Genomic DNA, 18,743 nt, shown 5'->3' on the forward strand with positions numbered 1-18,743 from the left:
TTTAAACAGGGAGTTTCCCTTCCTTAAAAAAGTATTTTCGCAGAGGGTAGAATTAACACACATGTACGATAGAAAGTTTACAAAATTCAGTTAAATATAAAGAGGAAAACAATAATCACTCATAATTTTTCCAGCCAGAAATAAATATCATTCCTAACATTTTAGGAATTCAGTATTTAGAATTCCTAAAATAACATTTTAGTTATTCAGTATTTTTCTACATATATTAAAAGTCACAATTTGGACTGTAACATACAAATTGTTTTATGGTCCATTTTATTCATACTATAAGGCATTTCCATATGATTAGTCATTTATTTCTATCATGAATGTCATATACATATTTATTTTCCCAAAATACTTATTTTTGGATCAAATTTTTCAGTATCATAAATAACACCATGAGCATAACCTTTGTTCAACCATCTGACCAAGAAGAATAATACGTAAATTCTGAGAAATGGAATTACTAGATAAAACACATTCAAAATTTTGAAATATCTTTTGTTTCTATTTTTGTTTCCCTCTTTTTTGAAATATACAGGAAGTAAGCGCATTTCTATTCATTTCTGAAAGAGATGGCATTTTATACAAATGTTCCAAATAAGTAAACATCTGTAGAAGACAATTTTCTTGAAATAAATGTGCCTAAAAGGCTTTGCTGCTCAAGTCATTCATTAAAACGAAATGTTGATCATGGTCATTGTGATCAACAAAGAATAAAGTGAGTTTTCACTAGCAACAGCAGAAAACGAAACTGAACTAAACCTATGTATAATTATATTTTATATCGCACCTGCAATTCGTGCTCATATTTGTGGAATGTACCCGCATATAATGTAATGAACTATCCTGAGAACTATGTAAATACTGCTTCACAATCAGATAAAAACATGAAATAAATGATACGCTTGCAAAAAGATATTCACATGTTTATATATGTATTTTGAAGCTCGTTTCAAACAGTGGTGAGTTAATATTTCATTAAAAAGCACGCTTTTACCTGATGAGTTTTTATGAGGTTAAGAAGTGATTATTCTAATGAGGACTCATAAAGAATATTCTGTCCACACTGAAAATACTTCGAGAGACAAGAGAAGAGAGGAGGAGCACACAGATTTAATCCAGAAAAACATCACTTTGCTCCTTCAGCTGACTGAGCTCTTTCAAAACATGACCTCTGCAGCTACCAGCTTCAGTGACTCATAGCTAGGCAGGCATAAGGACCTGAAAGAAGTACCCTTAAAATCCATGTTCCCACAAAGACAGGAACTTTGTCCCAAGTTGGCACATTTCGAAAGCTATTTAGTGGGGGTGAGGGTGGGTGCATCATTGCACTCACATGTCTGCAGAGCCTGTGAACTGGAATTAATTATTCATCTTTGGTCTGGCTTGAAGGAAATACTCTACTGTAGCTAGTGTAAAAACAGCGAATGTAGAAGCACAATTTGTATTAACAACAGACCAACCATTCTGACAGCTTGTGATCTCATAAACCTTCTGACACACCTGGGCTACCACAAACATCCATGTATACTGCCTGTCTTTCTGCCTACTTCAGAACTTAATCTGGAAGTGTATAAAATGCTATATTTCCCCAATGGTATATATTCTTAATGAAACTAAGATAATACAGAAAAGCTCACATTTCAATGATATTTTTCTACCAGCTACTGATTGCAGTCAATGTAAACCAAGTTATACTTTTACTTATCCAGACAGAATCTTTAGAGCTGGCTGGCATGTGCAGACAACAAGCCACTGTGAGGTTTGGGGGTTGTAAGGCTGAGGACAAGAATGAAGCCACAGAGCTCAGGCCTGTCTCTGCAGGCCAGCACCACCTCCAGCCCTGCAGCTCCATCAAGCTTGGGGTTTCAGGGGTGGGGTGGGGCACTCCAGGAGCTACAAGATGCAAATAACCAAGTGAGGCAAGATCTGCCTGCGTTATTTCCCACTGCTTCTAAAGTACTCAATTGTGGACACCTATCCAAGCACTAGTTAGAACCTGTTTAGACATGAGGGCCTCTAAAGCAAAGACTTTTCTGCAAATTCTCCAAGTAAAATGACTGTGTCTGCATCCTGGAAGAATTGAGGCACAGCATAGCAACTGGCAGTAAGATGATCTCTCTTGAATTCACCCATGTGGGGCAGGGGGAGTCGCTCTAATGGGCATTTCCCCACTCTCTCCTTCAGGGTAGAAAAAATGTTACACTAAAGGAGCTGTGGCTGTTTGCCACTAGTCAGGATGAAGAGAGTGAAATGCTTGTCAGTGACTATTCACTTCCCGACTGGTTGCTGCTCATTTTTTACCATGCACACCGAGAGCCCAACCTCCCATGAAGGAGGACAGTGAAAAAGTGGAGACTTTATTTTAACACAGCACTAAGATATATTCACCATCACATTTTCCGGAAATAGAGCTGAATGAATCAGAGAGGTTTCATTGCACTCCCAAGTAAGAAGATTAAACCAGCTTCCAACTGTTGCTAGTCTAGCAGCAAGTGTTTAAACATTACGAGGTCCTACAAAAATCTACTCTCCACTTCACTTTGAAAATCCAGAAAGCTCTCCTATCTTTGAACATCAACAAGCCAAATTTCCCATTATTCATAATTCAGTAAGACAGCTGAAGGCTGCTCAGGGCCTTATAAAACGGTTGTCCCCCCGCTTCCCACCACCCAGAGCCTAGGATCATGCGAGCTGAGAGAGAAGCTACAGAGGTAGTGCCATGTTTGGTGGAGTGACCTCTGCAGCCTCCCTCCCTCAGAGTGAGAATTTTATGTAATTTTTATCTGCAGTTGGGAATAGAAGAAGTTTGATTCCTAGACATTGAAATATAAGAAAGTTTATCGTGCCACCCTTTTCCATCTCTTAGGAGAAATTGAAAAAGAACCCTCCAAAACTGGCCACTATCTGAGGATGTATAGAGAGGCTTTCTGCAGGCAATTAGACCCAACTACAGTGGAAGCTCGTAGAGCATCACACATTGACAGTCTGAAATGCACCACTCTAAGTGTGTCTCACTTTCACACTTACCTGACCGTGGGATGGAAGTGCAGCGTAAGCCATGGGCTGATTCATCACTCCTTTCTGCTTCATGAGAAGCATGCGTTTCTGGTCTTCGCTCAGGTGTGCCCTGGGGGCCTGGAGCTGTGGAGGTGGTGGCTGCTGCTGCTGCTGCTGCTGCTGCTGCTGCTGTTGCTGCTGCTGCTGCTGTTGCTGTTGCTGGATGTATGGCATCAAGGGGTTTTTGTTGGGGTTGGCCATTGGTGGTGTCATCCTCTGACTCAGGTCTGCATTGAAATGGGTCAGGGGTTTAGTGTTGCCATAAGTAAGAATATTGTGCTGTTTGCTTAAGGAGTTTGTACCCAAGTTATTTGGCTGCTGATTGATCATATTCATGTGATTCTGAGGGAGGTAGTTATTCATTGTTGTCTTCTGCAGGTTGTTTGCCATTGGAGGCACTATAGGGTTTTGGTTGTTAAAGGCTTGGGGGTACATCATTGGGCTATTTGGTTTTTCTGCAGTAAAAGCTGCTCCATATGGACTAGAGGGAGGTCCTAAGGGAGACCAATTTGAAGTCTGATTTGGTGTTGCTGCTGCTGCTGCTGCTGCTGTTGCTGCTGCTGCTGCTGCTGCTGCTGTTGCTGCTTCTGTTGCATGAGTTTGGCCCTTTGTTGCTGCTGTGCAGCCATCTGTTTGAGCTGTTCTGCTGGAGACATGTCAGAGCTGGGCACAGCCACAGGCCCTGATGCTGAACCGGCCACTGTCACTGCTGCTGGATTCAGGAGATAACCATTTCCAGGCCGAGGTGGAGCTTGGCCTGGAGTGTGGGCTTGGTTTGGAGTTTGAGGGGACTGGACAGCACAGTTTGCTGGTGAGCTTGCAGGGTTTGGAGCTGCAGGAGTGCTGGCAACAGAAGGTAAACTAGTGGCCGTGGAGACTGTAGAAAAGGGAGGACCAGAAGAAGAAGGCCTCGCCTGGGGAGATCCCATGGAGACATGTGCGAAGGGAGAGTGAGAGGGGTCGCTCTTCACGCTCGCACTCTCCTGGGAGAGAGGGGTCTCGGTTGCTGGCTGCGAGAACTCTGGCTCCTTCTTCTCTTCAAAGTCTTCGTTGAACAGGTCCTGTATGTCATCCTCAGGAACCGTGTTGGCTAATTCATCTATTAATTCTTGCCACTCCTGATCATTCAGATTAATGTCTGAGAACAGCTTGTTCTGATTTGAAAGAGATGTTTCTGATGTGTCTATGCAAGTAGGGTCATCGAGAGGTTCTTGTTTGAGGTCTTTGCTCTGCAAGATGGTAAAGCTATCCTCCAGGTCACTGCAACCGTTGACAGGAAGTTTAATCTCAGGGAGCCTACCATTCTTACTTAGATCTTCTAGAAGCCCAGGAGTGTGAGTTCCACTGTTCTGCAAGGGCAAAGAAGGCTTCAGGTCAAGTTGGTGAAGAGGAGAAGCTGAAGGCAGTGGCATGTTATTGGGCAAATTGTTGATGGCTTCCATCCCCGCAGAAATGTCCTTTCGAATTCGTTTGCTAGTTGGAGAAAAATTCCCATCACAAGCACCATTCTGCTGGTCTCCATTAAGTGGTGATCGAGCTCCTTCCAACTTCCTTTTCACAGTCTCTTGTAGCTGGAAAAGAAACAGGAAAGAGGATGACTAAAAGTCATATTTTACTCTTTAAGGATTGTGATGTGCATTGCTATGAACTAACTTTTAAGTGGTTTACGACACAAAGGAAATAAGTCATACTTATAATTTCAAAATCAGGCAACACTGCAATTCAAATTGTATGGGAAAAGGTTTTATCTAAAAGCAGAGCTCACAGGGCTAAGAGATAGAAAACAAACAAAAGATTGAAGGGTGGGAAACAAAAGAAAAGAGATAGTTAATAAGGGCAATACTCCTCTCAGCAAGGAAGAACAATCTGTTATTATTTTCTTTCTTTTTTTGTTTTTGAGACGGAGTCTTGCTCTGTTGCCTAGGTTGGAGTGCAGAGGTGCTATCTTGGCTCACTGAGACCTTCACCTCCCAGGTTCAAACGATTCTCTTGCCTCAGCCTCCACAGTAGCTAGGATTACAGGCACAGGCCACCATGCCTGGCTAATTTTTGTATTTTTAGTAGAGATGGGGTTTCACCCTGTTGGCCAGGCTGGTCTGGTACTCCTGGCCTCCAGTGATCAGCCCGCCTCAGCCTTCCTAAGTGCTGGGATTACAGGTGTGAGCCACCATGAATGCTAGACATGAGACTTGGACCAAAATGTAACATACTTGAAAAAGGCGTTAATACCTATCCTAAATTCTTGCCACAACTTAAATGAGGACATCAAGGAATTAAATCAACATTTTAAAAAATGCTAAAATAAAAACTTCTAAGAATATGGAATTTAACACATGTACTAAATAGCACAGAATTGAAAATGAATGTTTAATGCAATCCCAAACTTCCTTTAAGTTCTTATGTGAGCTCACCTTTCAACACCTTTTGATACAGTGGCTCACTCTTTTCTAAAAGCACATTTCCATCGATTTCCACATCATCACACTCTTCTCAATTTCCTCCTTTCTCCACCACCTCTTTCTCAATCTCTTATGCAGTCTTTCTTTTTCCTAAAGGATGGGATTCTTCAGTGTTTTGTCTTAAGCTTTCTTTCTCCTGATGCTCACTCTGCGTTCTTTCTTAGACAACTTCATCAATTACAACAGCTTCAAATACCTTCTCTAGGCTGACAGCCCTGAAAGATGCTCATCTTCCCAGGCTCACACAGCTGGACTGGGTACATTGTTTTGGGGTCATCAGCCTAGAGAAGACAGCTGAAGCAGGCTCAGTGGATTTAGTGCTCAGCTCCGCTAAGTCCAATGTTCTCCTACTGGATATTTCATGGACATCTAAAATGCAACAGGTCTCAACACTGAGCTTATTATCCTTCGTTACCCAAACAAGATCCTCATCAATGTTCCCCATCTCAGTATCTATCCATTTATCCAAGTCAGACACTTCAGCATTTTTCTTGAAACCTCCCACATCAACAATCACCAAGTCCTATGGATTCCACCTCCAAAATTTAACTCTAATGTGTCCCCTCATCTCCTTCCTCCGTTACTGTTAACTATCCTTGGCCAGGATACCATTATCTCTTACTAGATTGTTGCCGCCATCTTCTAACTGGTCTTTTATGCTTTGCCTCCATTCATTTGCTCTTTTGTCTATTTTTTTTACTGTTTTGTGTTCCCTTAATCTACTCCTTATGCCACATTAAAAAAAAAAAAAATACTTGCTTTCTTGTGTATAACTCTGCAACAACTTCCACCGTCTTTAGGTTAAAGTCCAAACTGACTCTTGCCAAAACCACCTGGCTCCTGCTCATCTTTCCAGGCTCACTCTTTTGCCTCTCTATTCAGCATCTCCTCCCCTCTTCTCCTTTACCCTACGTTTTCCATAAACTCTCTTGAAACTCTTTTAGTTCTTTAAAGGTGCTGATATTCTGGTTTCTCTTCAGAGGCTAGAATTGTTTCACCTTTAAGGTGCTAAGCTTCCTTCCACCTCTAGGGCATTGTCCATGTTGTTTTGTTTTCTTGGAACATCTCCTGCTCCCTCTCCTCTTTCCCTGGGTAATAGCTGCTTATTTTTCAGGTCAGATCCTAGATTTCACTTACTCTAGGAAGTTTTCTCTTATACCCTTCCCCAACCCAGCTATGTCAGGTGCTTTCCTTGACCAACTATACTAGGTTGGATGTCCTGAAATGGGTCTTTCCAAGCAGTCTGTACTTCATTACCATAGCTTTTATCATGCTTTGGGGCAGCTGCTTAAGTGTCTGTTTGGTGAGCTCCAAGAAGGTGGCAACTGTGGCTGATGTGCTTACTGTGTATCCATAGGGCTGCACTCAGTCCTCGTGTTCATAGCAATGGTTAATAAACAATTGCAAACAGAATGAATCATTCTATTGCCTAATTCGCAGGGGCTAAGAGAAGAGTTTAAATCCGAGCAGGAGGCAGCCCCATTGACCATAAGGAATGCCTGATTCTAGCTTCTACATTCCTGGTTTTGGAAGTGATAGATCTCTTACCCTAAAGAGTGTGATATCCACTTAACTGGACTCATTTTAAAAGTCCAGTTAAGAAAAGTCTTGCTAACTCTATGGACTTATCAATTACAAACCTAATTCATCTGTCTGCTGCTTTCCTTTCTGCCAGAAAGGGCCAGTGCATGTGGGCATGGTAAAAGAGCTTGGCATAAAGTAGCTACTGGAGAGATGCTGAGTGACAGAGGGGTGACTGGGCTGGGTTAGAAGGGGTTTCAGTAACTTTACATAGTTGCAGGCAGAAGGCAGAATGACAGGGTAGGAGAGAGAAGGCTCAGTGGTCTTTCCACTCGGGTACTCTCTTATTCTTGGCAAGGTGCTGTGTATTACAGAACCAGTGCAAGAGAGGAGTAGGATTCCCTCTGCCCCTGACACCTGAACACTCACATGTGAAACTGCTGGGCCTCTAGAGGAGCACCATGGATAATAAAACCAATGTGGAGATGTGGTAAAGTTCAAGAAGTGTCATTTTACTGCTAGGTGCTTTCTCATAAGTAGATGATTATATTTGAAAAGTATGGCCGGGCGCGGTGGCTCACGCCTGTAATCCCAGCACTTTGGGAGGCCGAGGCGGGCAGATCATGAGGTCAAGAGATTGAGACCATCCTGGCCAACATGGTGAAACCCCATCTCTACTAAAAATACAAAATTTTGCTGGGGTGGTGGCACACGCCTGTAGTCCCAGCTACTTGGGAGGCCGAGGCAGGAGGATCACTTGAACCTGGGAGGTGGAGGCTGCAGTGAGCTGAGATCGTGCCACTGCACTTCAGCCTGGTGACAGAGTGAGACTCCGTCTCAAAAAAAAAAAAAAAAGAAATAAAAGTAAACAGAGCAGAAAGGGTCCTTGAGTAAAAATCCAGTCTAACCCTTATTCCTAAATCTTATATTTTTACAATATCAGACACAGCCCATAGTCATTTGGTAGAGGCCCTCAAACTGCTGAACACAAGGTCCTAACAGGAACACACTGGAATTTGACCAAAAAAAAAAAAAAAAATACTGGCTCAACTCATTGTATTACATAGAAACTGCTAGAAAATATTATTTATTGGACAAAGCAAGATACCATGGTTTTGATGAGAAGTATGGAAGATACTTGAACATAGCTCCAAACATAGCGGCATGGTCAAATATCACAGCTTCAGGATATAAAGGAAACGAGAGTTAGGGCTTTTGACACCTCCTGGAGTGATGTTAACCTTCAAAACATAAGCATTTGTCTTAACAATGAACTGACTCGATTTTAGAAAGTCTAAGTCCACGACTCTGTTCCAGGTCATGCAATGAATGGAGCAGGACAGAGAAGTAAATGAAGCTGGTCCATTTGTTTCTGTATAAAATGGTGGTGGCCAAGACCATAGAGCCAGGCAGGTCTGGCTGGGACCCCAAGTTTCACCTCTTATGGCTGAGTGGGCTGCTGGGTGAGGCAGTAAAGTGAGAATTAGAGAAAGAGGAGCACTGGCTCTGAAGTTAGAATGTTTGAGTTCAAATCCAACATCACCTACCTAAGAGCTAATACATATCAATATTGTGTGGGTCTTAAGAAATGTTGGCTATGATACCTTCCATTAGAATATAAGTTACATGAAGGCAGGGGTTCTTCCATTTTGTTTACTACTGGGTTTCCAGTAGCTCAGAGTAGACAATAAATACATGTTGAATAAATGAATCCTGGAAAACTTATTTAACCTCTCCTAAGCCTTGGTTTCCTTACCTGCAAAGTGGGTCAGTAATAACTAGCTCATAGAGTTACCGTGAGTCTGAGGTTAAATGAAATAATGTAGAAAGCATTTAGCCTCACACCTGATACCAGTAAACACCTACGAAGGCTTAGCTTTACCATTTTCAAAATTCAGTGATACAAATAGTTACAACTGCAACTGAGAAGGAATGCTTACTGGATCTTCAAAACACAAATAGGTAGAATATTTCTGTTCTCTAGCCAGCAAAACCCTAATGTTTTCCAAGCATCTGGTGTAGCTTTTTAAATATGAACAACAAAAATTAAATTTGCAATTCAAGTCCAAGTCCAAGTGCTAATGCATTCATGTCCTAGATTGTAGACGAGCAGAGGCTAGATCGTTGAGGTTCGAATCACATACATTTTCAACATGCCACCTGATTGGAGCCTCCGAGTGTTCCCTTTCCTCCAGGGCCTAAAGTTCTCCACCGCAAGCCCCTTTAACCCAAATCTTCATTTATATATTTCATGTAGCTGCAGTTTGGAATATAAGATGGACATTATTGAAGATGCTGTGCTGTGATTTTTATGTTTTGTTAAGTCCAAAATAGCAGAGCAATCTTAGCATCCCTTCTGTCTGCCTCATCATCCTTTGCTATATGGAAAGGTGGTCTGGGAGTCTAATTCTCTTTATGTTTCTCATGGGAGACAGAGGGAGGCGGAGAGGGAGACACAGAACCAGCTATGTGGCTGGGAAGGCTGATTCACAAGCTCCCTGCTCAGAGAACATGGGAATGTCTGGCTGTGTGCAGAAAAATGTCCCTGTGACCCTCCTCTCCTCAGGACTCAGGGCAGTGTCTCATCCCAAATAGCCTTATCTTAGGAAGTCCCTGGCCCTTCTGCCTCGCAAAGCCCAAAGCCTCTTAGTATGACTGCACCCTCGTGGAAGAATCACAGAAACTCTTTCCTGAGCATCAGCCTCCTTGCTCTTGTATTACTATTATTACACATAAATGTTTTCTCCCATTAGGTGAAGCTGTGGTGCCAGGAGCTGAAGTATGCTGTTCATCCAATGCCTATGACAATATGGGCTGCTATCATGTGTCAATTACTCTGAAGGAAACAATTCCTCTTCCATAATGGCTCCAGCGCAAGTCCCTCATTTACAGTGCGGCTTGATGGCTTGTGTCTCTGTGAAACTGGTGTGTGTGTGTGTGTGTGTGTGTGAGAGAGAGAGAGAGAGAGAGACAGACAGTGAAACTGAGAGGCAGAGAGAAACAGAATGGGGAGTGGGAGGGTTGTGCATTATGTCCAAACCAGTAGTAATAAGAATAGCTGTGCCTTTGGAATTACAAAGAACTTTCACACAGGATCACGTTTTATCCTCACCACAAACCTGTGGGGGCAGGCCATGTGCTGGCCAGATGGTTCTATAGGGAAAGGAGCAGTGTTTTGGAGGGGGTGTGGTGGGCGAGGGTGCATGACACCCACAGCAAGGAGGAGCATGGCTAAGATTACCAGACCTCTGCTGACATAGGAGCCCCCAATACTAGCAGATTCTTGAGGTGTTCCATGGGCCAGAGTGTCCATGACAAAGAGGTCTTTTATTCTGTTAGACTTTTAGCAGTGCTGGCAAGTCAAAGAAACTCTTACTGTCCTGTCCCTGATTTTGCATGAAGTTGGGCAGGATCACAGAGCTTGGGAATAAAGACAGTGATGCTACTATTAATAATGAAGACTCTAAGATGGAAGACATTCAATGTCTAATGTCCAACTCCAGTAAACCACCATATTCCTTCTCTCTGCTCCCAGTGATTCTAAAAGATAGGTTTTGTTACAACCATCTTGCAGAGGCATCGTGGGTTAAGTAGTGTGTCTGAAATCACAGAACTCAGGGGGCTGGGCAGAAGATGGTTAAACCCAGATTCAAATTCAAACTCAGGTCTGACTCCTCCATAAGGCATCCTGCACCCTCATCCAGGACTGGAAGAAGCACAGTCATGCCCCCATCAAAGGCATGAGTTTCTGATGCCACCTGTGGTATGCTTTCTCAGACTGTGCTTTCAGGGATCTTCCTTTGTTCCAGCCTTTCCCCGCCACCCATACCCAATTAAACCTCAAGAACTATCCATTCTATGAATTTTAGTCTCATCTTCAGCCACCAATGCCACTACCTCGTTCAGAGTCTCAATATTTCTCTCATGAATTTCTGTAGCAGCTCCTGACCAGCGTCAGTCTCACCACCTCCAACCCATTCTCTGCATCGTGGCTGTGGTTTTCTCTATACATTGTGAATATGATCATGCCCGTTTTTCACTTTAAGTTTTTCTAAAGCTGTCCACCGTCTTCAGCATCATTCAGGTCTGGCACACAGGCCCTCCAACTGAATCCTCATCCCAGCTAAACTCTCCAGGCTTAGCCATTACCTCTAATCTTCCCCCACTTACTCCGCAACCCCACTCAACTCCAAACTCTCAGCTATACTTAATTATTTGCAGTGCCCAGGACATACCACAATTGTTTTCTCTCTTTCTGAACCTCTGCATATTTTACACGTATCCAGCTTTCTCACCTAACCAATTCTAAGTGTCCTTTACAATTCAGTTTAGACATTACCTACTCTGTAGTCTCTCTTGACAGCCATTTCCTACAACTCCTGATGTTGGTTAAGAGACCCTCCATGACATTCTAATTCATATCACAGTATAACTATTTTCCTTCATGGATGAATGAATGAATGCTAAAAAGAGCTCTCAAATAACCACAATGAGTTGGTGTAATGGATCCCCAAAGCAGGCTCTTGAAAACATTGGACTGCATAGTGTTCTCAGAATAAACGTACAATTTCTTTTGGTTAGTTTAAAATACTGAAAATGGACCATCTCCTTCTTAATATTTTTGAGGACTCTAAGGGTCCAGGGAATCCCTGATGAGAACCACTACAGAACATATGAAGTGATTTGTGGAAAAGAAAACTGAAGCTGAAATCCAGAGACTTTAAGCGACATTGCCATGGCACATGTTTTCACATGTATGTAAACCCCAAACGCTGCTTATTTTCAGGCTTGAATTTTAAATTTCCATACAAAGGCTTCAAGTGGTTCTCACCCACTATAGCTTAACCCTCTTCAACCAAAAGTGTGAGTGAGCTTTCTTCACTAGCTGGTAGAGATACAACTCTTTCCCAAAGCTTGAAGATAAGAGAGAGTCTTAGCCTGCAGATGCTATAACTAATTTAGAGGCTCAAAGAGAACATTTTGGTCATTTTGATCTGTTCTGGTCAAACTAGAAGATGATTCACTGGAATCAATTATCACATGCTTATTCTCTTTCCATTCTACCAGCAGGTAATAAGCCTATGAACACATGGATGAATTTGACTTGCTTATTTAATGAATGACCCAGAATACTCATGTGTTAGATATTTTAATTAGTAAAATACAAAGAGTGCGCAAAACATTTCCAGAACTGTCTTCTAGATTTAAGTGCCCTTAGAAAGGATCTTGAGAGTTATTTAGAGGTTTGATTTTCTTTAGTAATTTTCCAACTTTAATGTAACTAGTGACCTGAGAAGCTGTTAAAAATGTAGATTTCTTGGTCCCACCTTCATAGTTTCTAATTAAGTAGTCCAGATTGGGACACAAGGTGGGGGCACAGGCATCTAAAGAAACTGAATAAAAACCTGATTCTTCTGGGGCTGCTGGTTTAGGATTCCCCAACTTTTAGAAATTTTGATCTAGATTAATAATTCTATTGGATGCCGACACTGTGAGGTTGATGGTGTGATTTTTTTAAGTATGCATACACATACAAACCCAATGTCACTACAAAATGTTCCTGAGTTGATTGGTGATACGATGGGGGCTCTCATAAACAGAACCAAGAAACAGTGCTCTAGTTGGGGCTTTTTGAAACCTCAGAGGATTCTGAATTCTGCAGAAGCTTGCTGGATTTCTAGAATATTTTTCATAAAAATGTATATTTTTAAAACATTTTAGGTTTCTCTGAGCACAGTAATATCCCTGACCATGTCCCCCTCCACACTATATACTTCCCCTCACTTTCATTCAGGGAACTGAGGAGTGCTCTGTGTCTGTGTTTTGGGCTCTGTGCCAGGTGCTGAAGGCTCAGCTCACTCCCCAGAGCAAAGCCCATGCCAGAAAGTGACCACATGCCAAACACACGTTGAAAAAAGTTGGATACATTTGTTTTAGAGAGATCTATGTGCAGGGCAGACTAACAGGAAAAGAAAAAGAAAGATCTTATTACAACGCCCAAAGCCTCCCTTGGTGACCTTATAGACTCCTAACATTACTTAGAGAGAAAACAACTTTATTCTCTATGAGTAAATGAATTTGAATATGAATTTTAAAATTATATATATAATCTGTACATATCACATATAATATTGCCGTAAGAGCCAAGTGTTTGAAACCTCTGCTTTCGACCATCCCAGATGATGCAGCTTCCCTGCACCTGGTCAGCGGGAAATGCTGGATCTCTGGAGGGGATGTCAGCCTAAGCAGTTAAAAATCTCCATTCTGAAATCCTCCAGGAAGAAAAGGATCCTCTTTAAAGGGGCCTCACCCTCTTAGTGGGCATCTGAAATAACAGCTGCAGAGCCCAAAGGGACTACAGGGGCACCGCGGAGCCCCCAGCCCAGGGGGACAGAACCACTCAAAACATTTTGAAGTACTTTGAGGTTATTTTTAGAAATGACCATGATCTTTTTTCTTTCTGCTATGGGTCACATTTAAAACTCTATTCCCCAAAAGTCTTGGAAGTACATAAGGCTGATGGTGGCTCTTTTCAATGTTTGGAACACGAATGCCCATCCAATTCCAGCTGTAAGTGCTAAAGCAACATCCTGATTTACTTACTCTTTAAAAACATTTTAAATCTTTTTTGGGGGTGTGGCTGAATTTTTAGGTATGTTTTTATCCTTTAATTAGGCTTAAACATGAAATAAGTACCAACTGAATGCACAACAATATCTTGGGAATGGATCATAAAACATCAGGAGCAGTGGCCGATGAAGTCCTCCACATTTAGAAACTCTAAGTTCCAAGATCCCCTTAAATCTCCAAATTTCCAAATACATAAATGTTTGCACAGGCTCCTGGCTTTCTCCCAATGGAGTGAATAAATTATATTTTCAACACAAGTCACATGAATCCTATATAGTCTGTATCTGAAGTTACAAAGTTTTTCACAAACTCTATACATACAGTTTAAACTGGTGTTAACAAAATTATCAACTACTCATTAAAAGCGAGACTGTTATATTTGCAAATGCTAAGGCCATATGATTTTCAAATCTAACATAGTTTTCAGTAGAATGCTCTAAACTTCTAAGTTTTTATCAGAGAAGTTGACTCACTTACTAAATGTTTCAATATCTTATTGTCATACAATATTCTAACTGACTGAGAGCTAACCAGCCAGGCATTGAGCTAAGTGTTTTACATATCTTACCTTGATTAATCCTCACAATAACCTAATTGACAGGAATGGGTTCAGAGAGGACAAGTAGTTTGTCCTAGGGCACATAGCACAGCCCTACTCAGTTGTGCCTGCCTCTCAAATGTATGCTCTCACCTAATCTGCTATTTCGCATCTGATGACTTCTGTCTCAATCAAACTGCAGCAAACCTGCTTAGAAATTCTGGGAAAGTGTTTTAGACACCTGTGTCATGTCTTTGAGTCAGATCTGGCTGATTTACAGAAAAGCCTTGTGCTTCCTCTAAAAGGAAAGATGTCACTCTGCAAATTTAGCATGTGTTTGAGAAGTGATAATGGCTGTGGCCCTGAAAACTTCAGAAGACAGCAAACGTGTGCATCCCAGTGGTAGCTTCCTTCACTCGGTAGCTTTCTGTAGGAAAAGCTCCACTGAGACTGGTAGTTGCCATCAGCATTCCACAATCTGAACCCTGTACTGCTCTGTTGTTTCATGTACATAAATACACACACATATTACATTACATTTATTTTTAAGGACAAGAAGCAATATCCTTAGGAATATCTCCTGATAATCTCCTACTAGAAGTCATGAATACATTTTCTATTCAAACATGCTTGTATACATGACCTTACCTTACAATCTGAAATTCCTAATGGGATTTTATTTAGAGCTGTAAAGAAATGCTGGTAAAGGAGGTTGGTGAGGAAGAAGGGAAGGCTTTCCTCCCCATAAGGGAGGAGGACAGCAAATGAAAAGATCAGATCGTATCTGCATCATTCACAGCTGGAGACTTACACCAACAACACCGACCAAAGAATAGGCATGTTAGAACTAAGCGTGAGGTTTCGATTTGTTTATTTTCTGGGAGGAGGGAGGCGGGAAGGAGCAATATGTCAGAGAGGCTGAGTACTTTTCTCTCCCTTGGGGAAGATTCAACCATCTTTTTATTTCATTGTTTACTTAAAATGTCCTTTCTTTTCAATAAGAAATTCTCATTTTTGTTTTCAGCCCTTCCAGAAGACCGTTTTCCTCAACAGCACTGAAGTGGTGCACCAGCTTAGCAGGATGCGAACAGCCAGGGTGCCCAGACTTGACACTGCTTTTGAATAAAATCCCAGCACATGTTTATCTCCCTTTGGAAAACAAAAGTATTGAAATAAGATCTCTTACTCTATAAAAAGCCTCCTGTTTCCCTCAAAGAGGCCAGACATTGCTCTTCCTTTCTTGTGAGTTGCAGTTTGCATAAAGCAGTACTACCAGGTAGCTAAGAGCTACCTCCTGGAAGAGAATTTCCAGTTTCTCTCATTCTCTCCCTCTCTCCTTCCCCTGGACACACACACACACACACACACACACACACACCACACACACACACACACACACACGTCTCAGTAAGTGTGCAAACAGGACATAATTCTTATTTCTAGACAGCATCTGACTCCCAGGCCACCATTCTCCATTTCACCACAGATTTTTACTCCAAACCTGAAGGGGCTTAGGCACTTGCCTTCTTTGACCAATTACGGAGCTGTCATTATTTGCATGTCTTTTGAGTAACTTTGTTAATAAACAGAAGCCAAGGCAGGAGGAGAGAATTTTTCTCTCCAGGATGAATCCCCCATGGGTGAAGATACCCACAGACAGACAGGCACGTTCTCACATACAGGCAAACACGGGAGTCATTTGACCCGTTCTGAAAATGTTCAGCCAGGCGGAGGTATACAGCACACAGTCTGTACAGCAAAGCTCTGGAGCCTGGCGGCAGAGCTTTCATCTGTGGGGTGAAGCTGCTCGGCTTCATCCCACCAGCTGAAATTCATTTTTCAAAAGAAATTAGACCAAGGTACTGTTGTTATAGCAACAGTCAGAGTCATTTACACAGCCTCTTCCCCACAACCTCACTGACTTCTGTGGGCAGCGATTTCAATTACGTACAGGCAGTGACCAAGGCTGAACCCAGGTGGACCCTTTAGTGCCCCTTTAAGACGTGGCAGCCTAAAACCTCTGTGTCCAATCTGAAGCTAAAAGACAGCAAGACTTCATCGCGATCCACAGACCTCTTCCAGTCCTGAAAGTCCAATGAGCAGTGAAGACAGGAAGAAAACCTTCGGATCCAATGTTTTCATCTCCTGGGTAGGAACTGGACACGTGACCACTGAATTTCCTGGGTCAACCAAGTACTGGCCATTTCAGAATAGGAATTTCCAGTGAAGACAGTAATGTTAACAGTGAATTCTTTAAAAATTTTTTGTTTTTAGAGACCGGGTCTTGCTCTGTCACCCAGGCCTCGGCTCAAGGGATCCTCCCACCTAAGCTTCCCAAAGTGCTGAGATTAGAGATTTAAACCACCGTGTCCAGCGTCAGCAATGAATTCTGCAGTAATTTCATAATGTTAGTATTCCAGGACTTTATTCTTGGGGCTGCAGAATTCCCAATATAATAGCCTACTCCAACCTCTGAAAACAACGGACTCCAAAACGCCCCTTTCTTGACAAAAATGTACCTTATTACAGAATCTTTATGGCTAATAACCTTCCGGAGAAGTGCAGCAATGTAGCAGTCTACATCCAGTCTAGGGATACACAAAGGTGGTAAATACCAGTGAAGCCAGTGCTCATGACTAATGATCAGAGACTGAATTCTGTGTCCACTTCATACGTTGAAGTCCTAACGCCCAGTATCTCAGAATGTGACTATATTTAGAGACAGAGTCTTCACAGAGGTTAATTAAGTTAAAATGAGGTCATTAGAGTGGGTGCCAATCCAATATGACTGGTGTTCTTATAAGAAGATGACCATCTACCAGCCAAGGGGAGATGCCCATCTTAGTCTGTTTGTGCTGCTAGAACAAAATAGCTGAGACTGGGTAATTTATACAGAAATTTACTTGTTCACAGCTCTGGAGGCTGGGAAGTCCAAGATCAAACATCCATTGCTCATTAGACGGCACCACCTAGGTATCCTCACATGGCAGAAGGGACAGAAAGGCAAAAGGGAACACTGTGTCCTCCCATGGCAAAAACACAGAAAAGCAAAGGGAAAGGCCTAAGCTAGTTCCTTCCAGTCCTTTGGGAGGCAATAATCCATTCACAGAGATGATGTCATCATGACTTCATCACTTCCCCTAAAGGCCCCACCCTCTTACTACCACAGCAGAGATTATGCTTCAACACATGAATTCTGAAGGACAAACATTTAGACCATTGCAAGGCCTCAGAAGAAACCCTCCCATCACCTTGACTTTGGACTTCTAGCCTCCTTATGAGGGAATAAATTGCTCTTGTTGAAGCCATCCAGTGTGTGGTACTGGTAACCCTAGCAAACTAACGAAACTAATAATTTGGTTTGAACATGTCTCTGTCCTCTCAGTGTCTTAGGTGGGTTTGGCTCTCAATAGATATTTTAAAGGAATATTTTGCACAAATTTGCTCATGCTTAGATTTAACTAACTGAACATCTACTGGGTGCTGGGTTCTGTATCAGCCAATAGGGACACACTACTGAACAAAAGACAATCTCTCCTTCAGAATGGAGAGGAAAGAAATGCAGATGGGCAAAGACAGTGTCGTTTGCAGTAGGCATAGGCGACCACGCTGTGGGAGCACAAAGGGCCACATGCCACTCAGTCCAGATGAAGTAAGGCTTCCTGCTGGGGCTGATACACAACCCAAGAACTTAAGCATTCATAGTGAGGTGAAGACAGCCCAGGCAGAGAGAGCAACACCTTGGGCCAGAGGAGAAGGAAGCATGGTTTTAAGTGAAAACTTGCTAAATGACAAAGATTCATTCTAAGAAATGTGTTAAGTGATTTTGTCATTGTGTGAACATCATAGAGTGTACTCACACAAACCTAATATCCTACTACACACTTGGGGTCTATTGCTGCTAGGCTACAAACCTGTACAGCACGTTACTATACTGAATACTGTAGGCAGCTGTAACACAATGGTAATTGGTTGTGTATCTAAACATATCTAAACACAGAAAAGGCACAGTAAAAATATGAAAAATGTGGAGTTATAATCTTGTGGAATCGCCATCATATATGTGGCCTGTCATTGATGGAAATGTCGTTATGCAGCGCCTGACTGTGGTTGCGTCTGGCTTGAGCCAGGGTGTAGGGTGGAAGTGTGGAGAAACAAGCCTGCAGAAGAAAGAGCTGTATAGACCTTGTGTGCCACGGTAAGAAGTCTTGACTTTATACAGAAGATTTCAGGAGACACTGGAGGAAAAATGGTCACTTCTGATGCTAACTTCTGATTTTGTAATGATAAAAATCAGTTATAGAGCTGGGCACGGTGGCTCATGCCTATAATCCCAGCACTTTGGGAGGCCGAGGTGGGTGGATCATGAAGTCAGGAGATCAAGACCATCCTGGCTAACACGGTGAAACCCTGTCTCTACTACAAATACAAAAAAATTAGCCAGGCGTGATGGTGGGCGTCTGTAGTCAGAGCTACTCAGGAGGCTGAGGCAGGAGAGTGGTATGAGCCCGGGAGGCAGAGCTTGCAAT

At 42.4% G+C, this 18,743-nt stretch overlaps 1 protein-coding gene across 1 annotated transcript in view; it reads right to left on the reverse strand.

Annotated features, from left to right (window-relative positions):
• The window catches only part of MAML3 (mastermind like transcriptional coactivator 3), a 440,066-nt gene that overhangs the window by 174,045 nt on the left and 247,278 nt on the right, over window positions 1–18,743 (reverse strand). The window contains 2 exon segments of the mRNA XM_033215310.1: window positions 3,037–3,590; window positions 3,593–4,637. Of these exon segments, the coding sequence (XP_033071201.1) occupies window positions 3,037–3,590; window positions 3,593–4,637 (1,599 nt within the window).

Source organism: Trachypithecus francoisi, unplaced genomic scaffold (genome assembly GCF_009764315.1).
Source record: "Trachypithecus francoisi isolate TF-2019V2 unplaced genomic scaffold, Tfra_2.0 Lachesis_group1, whole genome shotgun sequence".
Classification (NCBI taxonomy): Eukaryota; Metazoa; Chordata; class Mammalia; order Primates; family Cercopithecidae; genus Trachypithecus; species Trachypithecus francoisi.